Here is a 17,751-nt window from a genome sequence, read left to right as displayed (position 1 = left end):
TTCATAAGGTTTCTAACTCTAGGTTGAGAAACTCCTGGAGATTTGGGGGTTCAGCCTGAGGAAGGTGGAGTTTGTAGAGGAAAGGAGCTTCATCAAGATATTAACATGCAAAACACACTCGAAAAGAATACAGTGGAACCTTGGTTTTCATTGATAATCCATCTGGGAAACCTCGGTGAAGTCCGAAATCGATGGAAACCAAGGCAAACACTGGAAAGCAATGGAACTGCACGGGTCACCATTTGTTGTCGCAAAATTAGTGCGTGTGTGCTGACGAAATCCGATGAAATCCAAAATTTTGGGGGAAAGAATCGATGAAAACCGAAACCGACGAAAACCGACAACAACAAAACCGAGGTTCCACAGTACATGCAATCATGTCGATCTTACCTGAGAAATAGAGGCAGATTTGATCTGAATAAATTAAATGTAGGGACCTTCCCATTATAACTGCCAAGGAGTAGGTGCTCAGTCTGGCCAGGATGAACACTCTTTAAAAGGTTTTGGAAAGGCAACTGGTAAGTATAGGAGGAACAAAATTTCAGAGGAGGGATACCAAAACATTGGGATGAACAGCTTTCTAATGCTCACAGGATATTCATACTTGCTCCCTACACGTGCCCAGAATTTCTGAAGCCGTGAACCTCCTTGTTCACTTCAGTAGAGAAGATTATAAAAATCCAGATGATGTGAGAAAGAAGCTGTGGCTCAGTGGTAGGGCATGGAGAAGGTCCTGGGGGCATTTTCTGTTGGGGCCATTTTCTGGCATCTCCCAGGATCCTCCCAGTTAAGATGAGACATTGATAGAACTGCTCATAGTATAAGGCGATTTTATGTGTTAAAGAAATGGCATTGAAGGATACCTACTTGTTTCCGAGGATGCCCTTAAAAATCTACAAATGGACCCCTCAGTACCTCCAACAGTTGTCAGATTAGTGCAGCTATCCTGTAAATTTGTCAGTTTCACTTCCAAAATCTAGTTGAGGTTCTCATTAGTACAACAGACTGAGCATTTGGATTTCATATTTTTATACTGTTTGCACCCAATGAACAAATAATTACTGGGGTGCTGTGTGGTTTCCGGGCTGTATGGCCGTGTTCTAGCAGCATTCTCTCCTGACGTTTCACCTGCATCTGTGGCTGGCATCTTCAGAGGATCTGAAGATGTGCAGCCCTGAATCAGCCAGCTAATCCGGGGAAACAGAATATATAAATACCTGACCATCTTCAGCTTCTAACAATCCTGTCAACCATGAAAGCCTTCGACAATACATTGAACAAATGATTACTTTGCAGCCAGTTCAAGTGAAAGTCTCAAGGTGTTATCTGTATGCGTATCGAGTATACAAGTGGTTTGGGGGAACTACATATCGGGGTGCAGCAGTGGGGGAGAATGAAGGTGCAGTTGGGAGAGGGTTGCTGCTGCAGCTGACAAGCCCAGCTATTACAACTGATTGCCAGACAGCCAAGATCCGTTCCCCTGGCTTCTTTGGAGGATCGATTCTACAACATTGTTCCCTGCTGAGGTCCCTCCCCTCCCCCAAGCTCCAGCTCCAGCATCTCCGAGTATTTCTTAACTCAGGACTGGCAACCTTTGCTGCTCAAACACAAAAGCAAATGTGTGTGGTATCTTGAAAAAAAAAACCCAAATTTATTTCAATCTTATTAAACATGCCCCAGATCTTGCATACATCACATACGCCATCTTCCAAGGCCCCTCTAGCAAGGGCAGCCAATGTTACCCTTTGAATTAAAGTATCGGTGTCAGATTTCAGAAGGTATAAAGAAAAAATATCCTTAGAAATATTTCTTGCTCCACCAAAGTTATGAACCTATTTCCCAAAATAGACTTACCTGAGCACCGGTAGAAAGTGTTGCAAGACCTATTGTATGTTTGGTCTGGCTTTGGAAACTCGGAAAAGTCAGGGAAAGGTACAGAAATTTCAATGAACAGGGAAGGAAAATTGGTAAATACATTGATCTTGTGTTAACTGGTCTGTTGTCAGTCACTAGCTTGACCCATGTTAGACAGCATAATTTATATTATTCACAGCAGGACATAGGAGGGCGGCATGTCATGGCCCAGTCTTCTCAGACGGAGGATGGCTACTTGGATGGGAAACCACCAAGGAAGGCTCTGCAGAGTAAAGCAATGGCAAACCACCTCAGCTTCTCATTTGCTTTCAAAGCCCTGGCTGGAGTTGCCTTTCCCACTGTGTCCCCTGAGAGTGTTACACTCTGCTAGTAAGAACTTGCTGGTCACTCAAAAGCTTTTCTCAACTAGAGTCAGGGCTTTCTCGATCTTGGCCCCAACCTGGAATGCTCTGTCAAATTAGACCATGGCCCAGCAGAACTTATCTCAATTTCATGGGGCCTGCAAGACAGAGCTGTTTTCGCCTGCAGGCCTACAGTTGAGAGCAACAATGGACATGTTTCCATCTTAGCTGATCTCCCTTTCGTTCCCTTCCCTGTTTAGTTACACTGAATTTATTCAGGATATAGGGTCCGAAACGTTCTGAGTCATTCCATCCTTGGACCGAGCACCATCTCTACATGTTTTCTATGTTGTATCATTGTTTCTTGTAGTATAATTTTATTCATGAGACCTTAAAGAATTTCCAAAATAAAAGACTGAAATCTAGAAATCCCCCTGCTTTAATACTGCACAGTTTAGACAGTACTTGGAAATTAAGAACAGAATGGCAAAAGAGATGGCAAGATAGTGGGCGGCAGAATGAACATATTGATTTGAAACCGCACTTGAGGTTTAAGGCGCATAGGAAAATCTAGCATAAACTAAATAGAGTAAGAACTAGACATGGTTGGCGCTGGGGATACTTGCAACACAAATGCAGAATGACCAGAAACCCCAAATGTCTATGTACACACCCTAAACAAACAGTAAACCATATAGCAAAGGATTGTCCACTGAAGGTATATCTAGCACCTAGGCTGGATTTTGTTTTTTAACAGAAACAGCACAGCAATTTTTAGGAAAAAAAATTTTTCTTTTGACTTTGATTTAAGATATATTTTTAAAAAAATTACCTATATTTTAAGTTACTGTGATTTTAAATGGACTGATAGATACGCATTTGATTGAATTGCTCTGCAATACGAAACAATCCCATACAATAAATAAATAAATAAATAAATAAATAGTTTTTATGCTGTTGTAAGCCTGTTGCAGAGGGAAGAGCAGGATGAAAATAAAATAAATAATAAATAATAACAACTCAATGACACTTACATACATTTTTACAGCAGGACATGAGATTATCTCACACTGTGGCTCACTGTCTCTTTCTTGAGAACCACATAGTTCCCTCACAGATGAGGAAACTCTTTAAATGCTGGCCTTCGGTGACTTTAGTCCAACCAATGCTTTGAACGGTGTCCCCTTGGTCAAGGCCATTGACTGACCTTCTCATGTTTGCCCCATAAAGAAATCATGTTCTGTCAACATGGACTAGGTTCGTTCATTTCATCTTGTGCTTTCTGCGGCTCTGCTCTCTCATGTGTGCTCTTTTGTGGGATGTTAAATGACAAAAATGGAATAGAACAAGCAGTCAACAGCTTTTCTGCCCCACCCCCCAATGGGCACTGAACATGGATTGGCTCATGACCTTTGTCTCTTTGCTATTGCTCGCCTGTCCTAGCTAGAGGGAATGCCAAAGCACCACACCAATCAAAAGTCTACAAGCAGCAATTGAGAAGAAGATCGGACAAGGAGGTTAAAAGTCCCTTCCAGCGTTCACCATTGAAGCATCTATAAAGTGACAGAGAAGTGACTGTAAAAAAAGAAAAAAGCCAATTGCAACCTTTATGCCTTTCTCAGATCTCATTACTTGGAGCTCTGCATCTTATATGTTCTTATAGCTTTGTTTTTGAAGGACATGCTATTCCCATTTTAACCACCCCCCTTAACTAGTGAATTGCAGCCATTGCTGTTTGAGGAGTCCTAAGGCTGGTGATTTACAAATGCAGGCAATCAGCCATGTATTGTAGCCCACCAGATGTGTGCCAGAAAACACACAAATGTTTTTTGAAGTCCCAGGCAAATAGTCAAAGATTTACTGATTTATTGACTGGTTTACCACATAGACCTTTTCTGCATATCAAATTTATAATAGGTTGCAGTCGGGATAAAGTAATCCATTTTCCTGTTTTCGCATTCACATGCATCCGTGCAGGCAGCGATTGGAGCCCATGGAAACAATCTGGGTTGCTGTTGTGCCTTCACACGGAGACGCGTCTCTCTCTTTTTCTTTTACTTCCCACTGATGCATAGCTATGCAGGCATGCACAAATGAACCCCCACAGCCATGCTGATGTCTCACAATACGACCATCTGCACCTGCGTAGCTATGCAGATGTAAGCTGTGAAATTTTAAAAGAAGGAAAACAGAGGCAAATAAAGCGCCTCCTGTCCAGGATTTATGAAAAGACTAGCTAATACCGCTATTCTCAAAAAAACCTGATTGAGGGAAATAACACAGGGCAGACTCGTTTTAGGGGCAGGATCTGTGTGAATCCCCCCCCAAAAAAAACATTTTGTTTACGGTCCTGCACCAATCTGTGTTTATTGGCCCATGTGAAACGGGCATATGCAGGCAAGAATGCAGCAAAGTCCATGTGGTTAGTAAGTATGATAAAATATACCAAAGCAGCTACTGTATTTTTCCCATTTTTTCATGATTACTTGTTAAACACTGGTCTTAGGGGTTTTTGAAGACACTCTGATGTTTTTGATGCTACCCCCAGAGAGTCGGATGGATTTCTGAGGGGTTCCCCCTTTCCACATGGCATAATTTAAAATGCATTCCTCTTCCACACTTAATTACAAAGTATGAATAAGAGTCATACATCCAAAATTCCAGTTAATTGCACTAAAGTAACAGGATAGTACATAAACAGTACAATCCTAAAAAAAAAATAATTAAACCCTGATAATTTCACTGAAGTTAATGGACTTAGAAGGGTGTAAATCTGGCCCCTTCCGCACATGCAAAATAATGTGTTTTCAAACCACTTTCACAACGGTTTGCAAATGGATTTTGCCATTCCGCACAGCTTCAAAGAACACTGAAAGCAGTTTGAAAGCGCATTATTCTGCATGTGCGGAATGAGCCTCTGTTTAGGATCGCCCTGGAAACCCACTACCCTTCCATGGGATTTGCTACCAGTTTGGTTCCCCAAACCAGCTCTCTCCTACTGAATCAACATTCAACATTTTATTGAAGACCAACTCAATGCAATAAGGGGATATATATAAGCACATCTATCTAGAAAACCAGGGTAAGAATGAGGGCTCTGAAGGACATCATGAAACATATGCTCTTTTAAAAATGTAAAGTCAAAGACAACCTCCCAGTTTTGACATTCACACCAACCCAAGACAAAGGAGAGGGGTTTTTTTTGTCTTCTGGGAATCCCAAAAGCTCCACATGAAAAGCATATTCTTCCAGTTCTGTCTGATGAAAAAGAAAGGGGAGGGGGATCAAAATAAGTTGATTTCTCATGTAGTCACAGAATTTTTTCCCCCAAATGAAACATATGTTTATTTGAAACTTCTTTCATTTTATTTTGTGTCCTTGTGTCCCCATCTGAAGGTGTGTGTAGACCAGGGAAAACGAAGAAATTATATTGATTAACATCACCCCCCTGTATCAATCCAAATTCAGAATGAGAGGCTGCAGAATTTTTTTTTCATTCTTTCTTTTTCTTCTTTTTTTATAAACGTCTCCAACAAGTAAATAACCCATGGGAAGGCCAAAAAAAATGTAGGCAGGAATTAATTACACAATTACCAATAAAACTCTATCCTTGTGTCCGAGAAGACCAATACACAGCTAACTCCATATACAGCATGCAGTAATGTCAGGAAAAGGACCCGGCTGAGAAATAATGTCCTAGAATGCTAACCAAAAGAAAATAATAATAATAATTATAATATATATATATGTATATTTATATATATACTGTATATATATATTTATATATATAAGCTCATAAAAAGAATAAGCATATCCATCTAACTCAACATACAGTGAGTGTCCACCTCTCGTACTTCCAAACAGTATGAAGACAGCAAAAAACCTTCTCGACTTGGAACACCATAATCATGAATGAAAACTCGAGAATGCTGGCGGAGGCAGTGCTTGTTCACCTTCTGTTCGTTTTGTTTTTCGTCTGCTGGATTTGTCAACTCTCATCCAGACGGACCACACAGACAACCGGAGACAAGTTGACCTTCCACCTCTTGTAAACCTAGTTTAAGAAGCCCGCTACTCGATTTGTTTGTAATGCTTAATAAACTTCTCTCCCTCCCTTTTTTGTTTGTTTTTTGTTCTTTTTTGTTGTTTTTTTATGAACTAACAAAGTTCTAGGCTCATATCAGAAAATATAATTAATAAAATTAATAATGAATCAGAATCCCTTAATATCCGTGATATCCATGTAGTACAATGAGTCAATGTCTTAACAACTGGGTAACTGCGTGTTGTTGTTGTTGTTCCTTGTGGCTGCTTGTGGTTGTTCTGTTGAATCAGTTGTGGTCTGTGGTGGTTGCTGCAATAGTTTGCAATCAGACAAATGAAGGTATAATCCGTGAAGAGGAGGGTAAATTGGAAAAAAAAGCCATGAATTCTTGCACATGGGGCAGCTTTGTAATCCTCCATATAGGAGAACCGAGCACAGAGAGAGAGAGAGAGAGAGAGAGAGAGAGAGAGAGAGAGAGAGAGAGAGAGACTGATGAACCATCTGCCTGAGCAGGATGAGGACAAGAATAGGCACTAAGCCAAATGCACTGGTTAGTCCCCATCAGCTGCATACATGTCCATAGCAGGAAAAAAATGGAAGGAAAAAAATAATGAGAGAAAAAAAAACATTCAGTCGTATTCAAACATCAGCAGGACAATTTAGATTCTTCTTGTGTTTCAAACTCCCTTTCTTTCCCTCCCAGATTTCTTCATAATATACTCTCTTTACTATTGTGATTATTTTTTAAAATTTTAATATTCTTCTTTTTCTTTCTTTCTTTCTTTCTTTCTTTCAATCATTCATTCTTTGTTTTTCTTTCTTCTTCCTTTCACCATAGTTGACAGGGTCAAAACTTGGGAAGCAGGTGAAACAGAAGGACGGAAAGCAGCCAGATGCAGCCAACTCTTCTGGATCCACTACTATTCCCATCATGCACTGCTCCAGGTCCTGTGGGAAGACAGGAGTCACCATGTCAGCTAAGGGAATCGAGAAATAAACAAACTGGACCTAGGCTGCTCCCCCCTCCCCCAAAACAATATCCATTACCGTTGGGGACTACCCTCTTCTTGATAACAACAACAGATCTATCTGCAAATGAAATCCTTGGTGTAAAGGAAAACCATTTCTGTATGCTTTGTGATCCCTGTATTCATAACTGCAATGGGATCCAACTACGTTCAAAGCAGAAGCGAGCCACAAAAGAGTTCATTATGAAGAATCACAGTGTTGAATCTTTTGAATAACTCAAAACACTTCTATGAATGAAGATGCAGATGTTCAAGACTGGAGGAAAAAGCTGCTAAATCATTCCAACAGTACTCACTTGTAAACCATGCAACATGGCCCAGGCTGACCTGATTCTTTTTAGAAAAAAATGCCAGCATGCTTCTTGAATAAAGGATTTATTATCCCACATATTTCCCCACATTTTTTAAAAAAATGTTTATTGTTAATAGCAAATAAAAACACCCGTATAAAATAGTATGAAACAACAATAGAAATAACATAAGCAGAGAACAGATCTGAGTGAATTATAATTTTGGAAACATAAAAACTGATGTAATTAAACAAATAATATTCTATAAAGGCACAAGAATACTCAGTGGGAAAACAGTAATGATTTTTAAACAGATAATATAAAGTTACTATTATAACTACAATAATATTAATTTTTTTGTTTGATATACTTTTCTATTCTATTTCAAAATCATTTCTAACCTTTTTCCCACACAGTTTTTTTTTATTACTGAACCAAAGCAAACTATTTGGCAAACTAAGCAGAGTTGGCCCTGGTTAATACTTGGATGGGAATCCACCAAGGAAATCCAGGGTTGCTATGCAGAGGCAGGCAATGGCAAACCACCTCTGTTAGTCCCTTGTCTTGAAACCCCTAAGGGGTCACCATAAGTTGGCTGCAACTTGGCAGCACTCACCACCACAAAATCTATGCTCCTCGGCTTTACCGGACAACATTAATCTAAATGGCAATATTATTGCCTACCATACAACCTCCCAAAATCCAGTTTGCACCCTCCCAAAATCCAGAATATCATCATTGCTTAACATCTGCATGTCAAGAAGCAAGACCTTTTGAATGATGCATGTATGAAGCTGCTCTACAACAGGTTGCCCCATTGGTTGATCTGTTCTTATATTGTCTGATTGGCAGCTGCTTTCCAAGGTCTCTCATAGACAACTTTCTCACCACCTGATCCTTTATTAGGAGATGCCAGGGATTTATCCTGGGACCAGCTGCATGAGCTACAGCCCCGGCCTAACCCAGTTCTACAGCTCTCTTAAGACCACTCAGTGTGTTTGTAAAATCTTGTATCATTATCATGTTGTAGTTTTCTGTTAAATGTAAACATAGTGTAAAATGCAACTTGGTAGGGATGGACTGACAAAAGCAGCTAAACCCTCTGCAAAAATTCAAGATATGTGGCAAATGAAATTAAGCTTGTGTTGCATTTGTGTCTTTCATCTTCCAGAGAAGGTTGCAGCCGTCACGCTTCCTTCTAGAACGTTCTATTCCTAGACTCAAATAAATCCCAACTTCATAATTTCTCTCTCCCTCCCCAGAACAAACCAAAAAAAAAAAACCCCTCTACGAAGTAAAGAAATATTTCCTGCCCCTGTTAGATCGAATGAGTTTATCGTAACACAGTTGTACCAGCCACCCAGGAAAGCGGAAACCACCAGATTCTTGAAAGTGAAGTTGGCTGCTTTGAAATCTTGTAACGAGTTTTAGAAGGAGCCAAGCACAAAGCTGCATGGAAGAAGATAATGGAGCGCTGGCTGCCAAAGCTGCCATCAATGACAGCAGAGTCAACAAAGAAGCCGGAGCGCTCCTGCTTGGCCTTTGCTGTGGCTTCTCTCCAACATTCATTCCTTGGAGCTCATTAAGGAGACATGTGACAATCCAAAATGGCCAATAAACAGGCCCTGTGGTATCCCAGGGAAAAGAAAAGCTATTTAGTGGCAATTATCCAGTCATAGCAAGCGAGAACAAAGACAAATCATGGGAGAATGAGTAGCCTGGGATACCCTCGTGAATTTACTATCCAGGTGCCAAGTTTGAGCTACACAGGTCGCCCTTTGGTGTCCCCCTGCAATAGTGGAACTCTCTTCCTATGGTGATTCCCTGAGGGCCAGCGGCCACCAGTAAGTTCTGTTTACTAAATTCTCTTTGCATGTGCAGTTTGCTGCAGATATCTGTTGCTTTCATTCATTTCCAGATTTTTATACTATGTGCACATTATTAAAACTGTTCAAAAATGCAATCTTTATGGGCTCAGTTGTGTTTCTGTGTGGGGTTTAACTTGAAGGACCACCACCTTTCATACTGTCTTGCTGATCTAGTAAGATCTTCACCTCAGGACCTGCCCTCTGTCACACTGGGATCCACTATTTCATGATTATAGTCATGCAATTTGGGGCAGATGTACCATGTTTCTTTTCTGCTTTGTTTGAAATCTTTTAGTTTCATATCTTTTTTCTATGTCTATTAATAATATTGTGAAAATTAATTTTAAAAATACTTTAAAAAAGACCTGCCCTTTGCACCCATTTGTGATCTTGACTACAGCGAAAAGACTCACACTCTAGTCCAACTATCAATCACCCAGGTAGGGGGCTGTCCCCCATTTTCCACCACTCATGCATCCTTGAATTATCTATTTTCCCTGGAGACATCTTTGCATGGCTGTAAATGGTTTTTTCACTGACTGCAGAAGAGGAAGATTCAAGTACCGAAGCACCTTGAAGACCAAAAAGATTTCCAGGGTAGAAGCTTTTGATTCAGTGGTCCCTTCATCAGATTTTTTTTCTTTTTTTGTCATCAAGTCACAGATGACATGGCAACTCCATAGGATTGTCAAGGCAAAAGTTATAAAGAGGTGGTTGCCATTGCCTGCCTCTGCGTAGCAGCCTTGGTACTCCTTGATGGTCTCTTGATGGGAACAGCAATGGCGTAGTGGTTAAGAGCAGGCGTACTCTAATTGGGTTGGTTCCCTGCTCTGCTTGAGCTGTGGAGGCTTATATGGGGAATTCAGATTGGCCTGTGCACTCCAACACATGCCAGCTGAGTGACCTTGGGCTAGTCACAGTTCTTCAGAGCTCTCTCAGCCCCACCTACCTCACAGGGTGTCTGTTGCGGGGGGGGGGGGGGGAAGGAGATTGTAAACCCCTTTGAGTCTCCTTACAGGAAAGAAAGGGGGATATAAATCTAACTCTTCTTCTTCTTCTTCTTCTTCTTCTTCTTCTTCTTCTTCTACTACTACTACTACTACTACTACTACTACTACTACTACTACTACTACTACTACTACTACTACTACTACTACTACTACTACTAACCAGGGCTGACCCTGCTCAGCTTCCAAGAACTGAGAAAATGGGGTTATTCTGGGCTATCCAGGTCAAGGACTTCACAACTTTCAGAAGCTCATACTCTAGAATTCTTGTCGGTCTGTAAGATGCTACTGACACTTAGGCTGATCATGTATTGAGCAAGGGTTTGAACTAGATGGTCTGTATGGCCCCTTCCACCTCTATGATACTATGACTCTATGACTCAAATCTTGCTCTTCTACAGCAGACCAACATGGTTACCTACCTGAAACTGTCTTCATTGATCATAGGCGCAAACATCTCAGCATGACCCACCCTTTACAGATGTCAGTTATTCAACTGCACCTTTACATGGTCTTTCTGAATCTGCTTATCATGTCTCACACAGTATTTTCCTTAATTCCATTTTATGCTAGTCCTTCCCAGCCTTTTTAGCAACAGTTAGGAGTGGTCTTCACCCATTCTGAATTAATTATTTATTGACTGTTTCTTGTTTGATGCAGGCTGTCCCCTTTAACGTTTCATCACATGCAATCTGTTTTCCATTCCTTGTACCTTTAAATATAAACATCATTATTACAGATTAACAGTGTTGTTGGTCATGAAAACTCCACTGGACTCCTGTTTTAATTTTGCTGCAATAGAGTAACATGGCTATGTGCCTGAAATCATTGTTTTTCCTTTATCACAGTGTTTTGTGTGGGATTGGCAGGAGGTCAGGCCTTTTGGGATTTCAGGATTTGGTCCAAGTAACCTTTGGGTGTGTTCTAATTCTATGAGCCAGTTTACATTTTCATGGACATCACATGATTCCTCACGGATTCAACTTAATTCATACACATGTAGACTGCAGTCTCTGCTGCTTGTCACACTATGTATGTACATATTATCCTGCTCTTACTACAATGCTTTCTATTTTGTAATTCCATTTTCTGCATCATTTAATATAGTTAGTAATGTGTGTATTGTTTCTAATCCTAGTCCTATTGCATTGCTTATTACATGTTTCATGCCACTGGATTACATTTATGCTGTATAATTGGCCTAGAGTCTCATTGAGAAAAACAGATTGTGAATACAGTACTACACAAATATTGTCACTCAGGCTGCTTTGCTCATCTTTACTACCAATGTTATGACTGACAGTCAAAGTGCAAACTTTCCCTGTTGGAAGGCATGACCTCTGAAAATGACTAATGGAGCTAGAATTTGATTTATGTATGTCATTAAGACCCATTCATACATGACGTGGATAACAAAGATAACATAACAAGGATCTTGTATGTATGAAGTGAGCCTGGACTTCCAGAACAAAGGTAGATCTGAAACTTGACCTTTCTCACACAAATAACGTTTTGGATGAGAAGTGGCAAAGCAAGGAGCAGGGGGAAAGGTCCACAGCAAATAGATATGGAAGCTGTGTAAAGATTACTACAATGCATAAGGCTGCAGGACATGAGGACTAGCCGCACTATTCCACAATAAAGATGGCTGACTACAGGCAGCGTCTTGCTGCCAAAGCAGATCTTTCACAGCAGGTGCACAGAGGCCTTCGGGGTTCAGCAAAACAGAGGCAGGGGTGCGACAAATAAGCAGAGAAAGGAAGCTGACCATCACTGCGACTAAGTCCTTGATGTTAGCTTAGCTGCAGGGGAAGGGGAAAGGGCTGCAGAAAGCTGGGTGAGATTTGAGGCCAGAATTGGGAAGCAATCAGCAGGGTTGGCATGTCTGTTTTTACTGACCTTGCAAAGTTGTCTGGAGTGCAGTGGTTTCTTCTACAAAATTAAAGAACACTGTTATCAAGGGACGAGGAAGGCTGGCGAGGCTTTCTGGCCTACTTGGGACATTTAAGCTGGTGTCCTAGTGGGTAGTTTTCAAGGAACCTGTCAGACAATTCCTGCCTAGTTTTTGGCAAAATGGCCTTCTGGGTCCTCCATCCACAAGCAGTTACCAAAAAAAGATTAATAAATGGCTAATTGATGGCTGTGACAATGATGTGATTGAAATACTGATCACAGTGGCTTAAATTATCACCCAGAATCATTTAAAAGGTCCACTTACTTTTTTTTAAAAAAAAACCCTCATCTGCATCTCCAATCCTACAAAGGATACTACCACACACAAAAAACCTGTAAAGGATTTGTAAATGACTCATCCACCACGGAGCGAATCGATACGTTGGATGTCAAGAGCTGCTTCACAGACGTGAAAGCCGAAGAAAAGTAAAAGTCTAAGAAAGGAAATCTGGGAGTGCAGATCTAAAAATATGTGTTTGGATCAATCAGATGACGCAGTCAACTTTATCCCATAATCCCATTCTGCATGGATTCCTCGGCGAAAAGGACTTCAGGAGTTGCCGAGGAAGCTACTACTGAGGTCAAGTTTCTCAATGTTGCCACAGATTATCACCCCCGCTCCAAATACATGCACACTTTTTCGTTAATCTGACAGAGAAAACTTTGACTCTCGAAAGGTGACTGCTCAATCCAGGGTGGGAGAGCTGAACCTGCCTATGGCTGTGGCGCAGGGCGGTGCCAGCAGATTTGCCCTCCCTGGAGCATTTACCTCTGCAGAGGGGAAATTTGTCAGAGGGGGGCCACTGCAGCAAGAAGACATGATGCAGAGCAACCTGTCAGCACTCCTGTGCCCCCACCACCTCTGCCGGTGTAGTGGGGAGTTCTGGAGGCAAGATTGCAGGTGGAGCCAACATTAGTTGGCTTCCGCCAGGCCTTTGCCTGCCAGTGTTTCACCTGCCTGCCCCACCAAGAAGATCTCCTGGAGGAACTCCGGATTGGACTGTCCTACTCCAAAAATCTTGTTGGTCTCTAAGGTGATCCTGGGCTCAAATCAAACACAAAGGTGGGTGCCATCATTTGGAGAATGGCTAAGTGGGGAAAGAGCAGAGATGGCAAAGGTAACAGAGTTTTTCAGTTAGCTAATAAAACCCAACACCTTGGGGGTTGGAGCCTACACCCTTTTCTTTCCCAATTGTAGCACCCATCCTATATGGCTTCTGTCCATGTAGGTCACAGAATCAAAGAATCATAGAATTGGAAGGGGTCATACAGGCTGTCCAGTCCAGTCCCCTGCTCAATGCAGAATCAGCCAAAAGTATCCCTGACAAATGTCCCGCTGATGATTGAAGACTGACAAGTCCCCCACTCTAACAAAGACTATTTGGGGGAAATGGCCCCTTCCTCCTTTTTTTCCAGAAGAAATGATGGTAGGATCAACTCCTGCTCTCATCTAATTAAATGGAGGAAATCTAAATATAATCTGCATAGTAAGTGATACAGTCCCCTCCCCACACACTAAGTGCTAAAAAGGTCACCCTGACCGAGATGGTCCAGGCAAGCCCAGTCTTATCCTTTCCTAATTGTTCCTCTCTACCATCTTCAGATTTACTACAGCCTTGTGTTTGCTCATAAATTGGCTTGATGACTGTCATTGCGAGTCTCATAGACAACACTAAGGCAACTGCCTTTCTGGAGTGTTGATAGCATCATTAAAATAGCTTAATGACCGGAGGATGAAAGATGGAAAGGTTCTCCGTAGTCCGACAGCAGGCAAGTGGTGTTTTAGCAGGAGGAGATGGAAATAGAAAGATAAGCTTCTGTCATGACTCTTCACCTCAGGGAGTATATACATATATCCGTGTTTGTTTGCAAATGCCTTTATCATGGCTGCTATTTACTGTGGTTTTACTTCTAATTGGCTGGAAGTGTGATGTTGGTTTTGGATGTTTGATTACAGCTTTCTCCCAACCTGCATTCCTTGAGTCTTCTTGAAGCTTGGCAAGAGGCAAGAGAAAGGTCAACGGTTTGTGCAGGCAGGGAAATGAGGTAAAGTTGAGGAGCTATGGCCCTAAAGGTGGCAGGATCAACTGGACTTCTCTCAAGACTGCATATTGCAATTTGGAACCCGCACAACTCCCTGCAAAGAGAAAACCTTACAGCAAGTGAAGGGAATGAGCAGAATCTTTCTCTGTGGCCCATTATGCATGGCCTGCTTCCCTCTTTGCTCCACAGTGGGGCCACATTTCTCTGTTTACAAGTGCGGAAGAGCCCCACTGCTGTGTGGCTTACCTGCCCTCACCTCCAGGTCATTCCTGGTCATTTGCAAGATTGCTGGCTTTAAAAAAATCCCTTAATTTTTAAATATAGTTATTCTTTATATTGTTATTGTAATGGGTTATTATTATTAATTTTTTTAAGTTGATCATCAATCTCTGAAAACGGCCATGAGGAATGAGAAGGGAGAACCAGATGCAGCAGAAACTCTGAAGCCAGGGAGAACATCGAGATTGACCTGCTCACAAGAATCATGGGACTTCGGGGACCTGAGATGCTGTAAGTGTGAGCGTACCTGCAATCAAAGCTTTGCCTTGAAAGAGGGCACCCTCACTGTGGGGCAGAGCACCAGTGGATAATTGGCCCCTGAAATGCTCATTTTCTACTTGTAGAGGGTTTCTTTTTAAAATATATATATATGAAAACGCATACAGGTATAGAAAATTATAAAAAAAGAGAAAACAAACCATGTAACAAACAACACATTAACACACACACACACACACACATGTAAATAACAATAAGATGGATCTCAATATTCGATAAATACAAATCTGAGAGAGAACCCTCTATCTTTCTTATTTCACTGAACAGTCTGTCATGGCCTCCGCTGCTGCAACCGACAGATCCTCTGAGGAAGCCCCTGCTGTCGCTGATAGCTCGCCTGAGAAAGGGTTAATGGAGCCTTGCAGGGAGATTCCAGCTGAACTGGTAGAGCCTGAACTCACACAGGCTTCTGGCTCAGTAGGGCTAAGGAAGATGCTAGCAGCTCTGGGGTGCAGATGGAGATTGAGACTGGCCTTAAACAAGAGATGCTGCTCAGCAAGACTACAGGCTAGGCCAGGGGTAGGGAACCTGCGGCTCTCCAGATGTTCAGGAACTACAATTCCCATCAGCCTCTGTCAGCATGGCCAATTGGCCATGCTGGTAGGGGCTGATGGGAATTGTAGTTCCTGAACATCTGGAGAGCCGCAGGTTCCCTACCCCTGGGCTAGGCATTACCCAGAGCCTTTGCAGGAGCAGCCCTAGGCAAGTAGCTCTGGGGAATAAAAAGCCTTGGGCAGGAACTGCAATTGTGGTTGCAAAGTAGATTCTACCTGACCTTGTCTGCACACCATTGCTGTATCCCGACCTGACTGACAACGGACCGGATTTTGACCTTGATTCTTGAATTCTCCCGATTGCTGGATGCATTCTGGCATTTGACTCCTGACCCGATTGACTTCTCTTTGGACTCTCACGCAGACTTGGCGACCTTAGACTTTATTCTTTGCTAAACTGCCAGCAACCCAGGCCCAGCTCTGAGCCTCCTCAGTACTGCATGTTGCTGTGGCAGCGCACCAGCCCTGCCTAGCCTGCACACATTCTGCTATTCAGATAACACCCACTGATATGCACAAAAGAAAGAGTTAAATATAGCTTTACAAACTGGCCTATTCAATTGATTCCTCTTATTCTAATTTTAATCCCCTTCGGTGGTATTATTATTATTATTATTACTACTACTACTACTACTACTACTACTACTACTACTTCTTGTGGGGAGTTTTGATGCAAATGAATCTTCATGCTGCAACTCTCCCCAGCAACAGCTTGGAGTTGGTGCAATCTACTTTACCAACTCAGGGTTTGCCATCTCAATACAATACAATACAATAGACCTTTATTGGCATAAGAAACAAAAGCGTGAGTATAGACCATCACTAAATTTAAAAGAGTTGTACATGGCGTCTATGAGTAGTTTTACATTCTAAAATCACACTTCATTTATAAAAATAACGAAGATTAAAAAATTTTGTCCATTCCATTGTACATGGGATTGTGAACAGGTATAGTAAAACTACATTTAAAAGACAGGATTAAGATATTCGTTATTCATAGCCTATTTGCTAAAAAGGTATAGCCTTCCCCAAGATCTATAAATTGTATATACTAATTAATACTATAAATTAATTAAATTTCCATAAAATGCAATAAATAACAGTGAGCTCCTTATAAACACCTTCTAAAATACCCCAGGAGTATCAGAGGTATGGAGTATTTCACATTTACAAGACATGGGGATTTCTCAAGAACAGAAGTCAACTTGAAAAGTGTTCCCTGAAAATAAAAACTTGGAAAACCACTACCTTAAGTAATAAAATAATACATATGTACACTAAAAATAATGTATGTAATAGCTGTTTGCTGTTCCTGCCTAATATCTATTCTGACACTTCATATTTTAGGGGCAAGCGCACGAGACTTCTCTCTACAACACCAGACGATGAAAATTCCCATATCATGATGAGGCTCAAGAGATCCCTTCACTTCTGACTTTACAGTAATTTGTCAATTTTTTTTCTATTCCAAGAAAGCTTTTAGTGTTTGTGTCCCTGACCTGTATTGATGTTATTTATTTTTAACTTCTAATTTTATGGCTCCTTTTTTATTCATTTATTTTATGAAATTTTGTATCATGCCCATTCCCAACCAGAGTTGGCCTCTGGGTGGCATACAAGAATTAAATTATAATAATACAATACGTACAATAAATAATATCATTAAAACCTAATAATATCTAAAAGTACAATCTCTTGATGGCAAATAGCAAAATCCTATGTAACCTGTACTATATTTCTCACCACCATGACAGTCTACCCACTCTATCTGAGGCTAGGGGAGAGCAAAAAGAGGGGTATTGGTGTTTGGTAGTTGGGAGGTCAGCAAGATGCAATAACAAACAGCGGGTAGCCTTACAAAAGCCTGGTGGAAATTCTCCATCTTTCAGGCCGTGAGGAACTGTTTAAGTTCCTGCATGGCCCCTGTGTTAGCTGACAGAGTTCCACCAGGCTGGAGCCAGGACTAAAAAAAAGTCTTTCCTCAGGTTGAGGCCAACCTAACATCCTCAGGGCCAGGGACCACCAGAGGATTACTACTGGAGAACCGAAGGGTTTCCTTGGACAACATGGAGAAATGTGGTTCCAAAGATACAATGATGTAAGCTGCTTTGTGTATTATAATTGTGGGGAATAAATAAAAATAACTGTCAAATGCTGTTCTATTCATAAATTTGGCCCAGCATTTCACC

General features: G+C 41.4%; 1 protein-coding gene across 9 annotated transcripts in view; it reads right to left on the bottom strand.

Moving 5' to 3' along the window:
- Positions 1-6,178: 6,178 nt before the first annotated feature.
- Positions 6,179-17,751, bottom strand: part of NTM (neurotrimin) — an 879,909-nt gene continuing 868,336 nt past the window's right edge. For 3 of the 9 annotated variants that reach the window (XM_048512955.1, XM_048512958.1, XM_048512964.1), the window contains 2 exons: positions 12,354-12,386; positions 6,179-7,209 (listed from right to left, as the gene is read on the bottom strand). In XM_048512955.1, the coding sequence (XP_048368912.1) occupies positions 7,109-7,209; positions 12,354-12,386 (134 nt within the window). In that variant the 3' untranslated portion in view covers positions 6,179-7,108. The remainder of the gene's footprint in view (positions 7,210-12,353; positions 12,387-17,751) is intronic. The other 6 variants (XM_048512956.1, XM_048512959.1, XM_048512957.1 and 3 more) reach the window with 3 other exon arrangements.

The sequence above is a fragment of the Sphaerodactylus townsendi genome, linkage group LG12 (genome assembly GCF_021028975.2).
Source record: "Sphaerodactylus townsendi isolate TG3544 linkage group LG12, MPM_Stown_v2.3, whole genome shotgun sequence".
Classification (NCBI taxonomy): Eukaryota; Metazoa; Chordata; class Lepidosauria; order Squamata; family Sphaerodactylidae; genus Sphaerodactylus; species Sphaerodactylus townsendi.
Note: the sequence above shows the minus strand (reverse complement) of the source record. Positions and strands in the feature narration are given on the sequence as shown.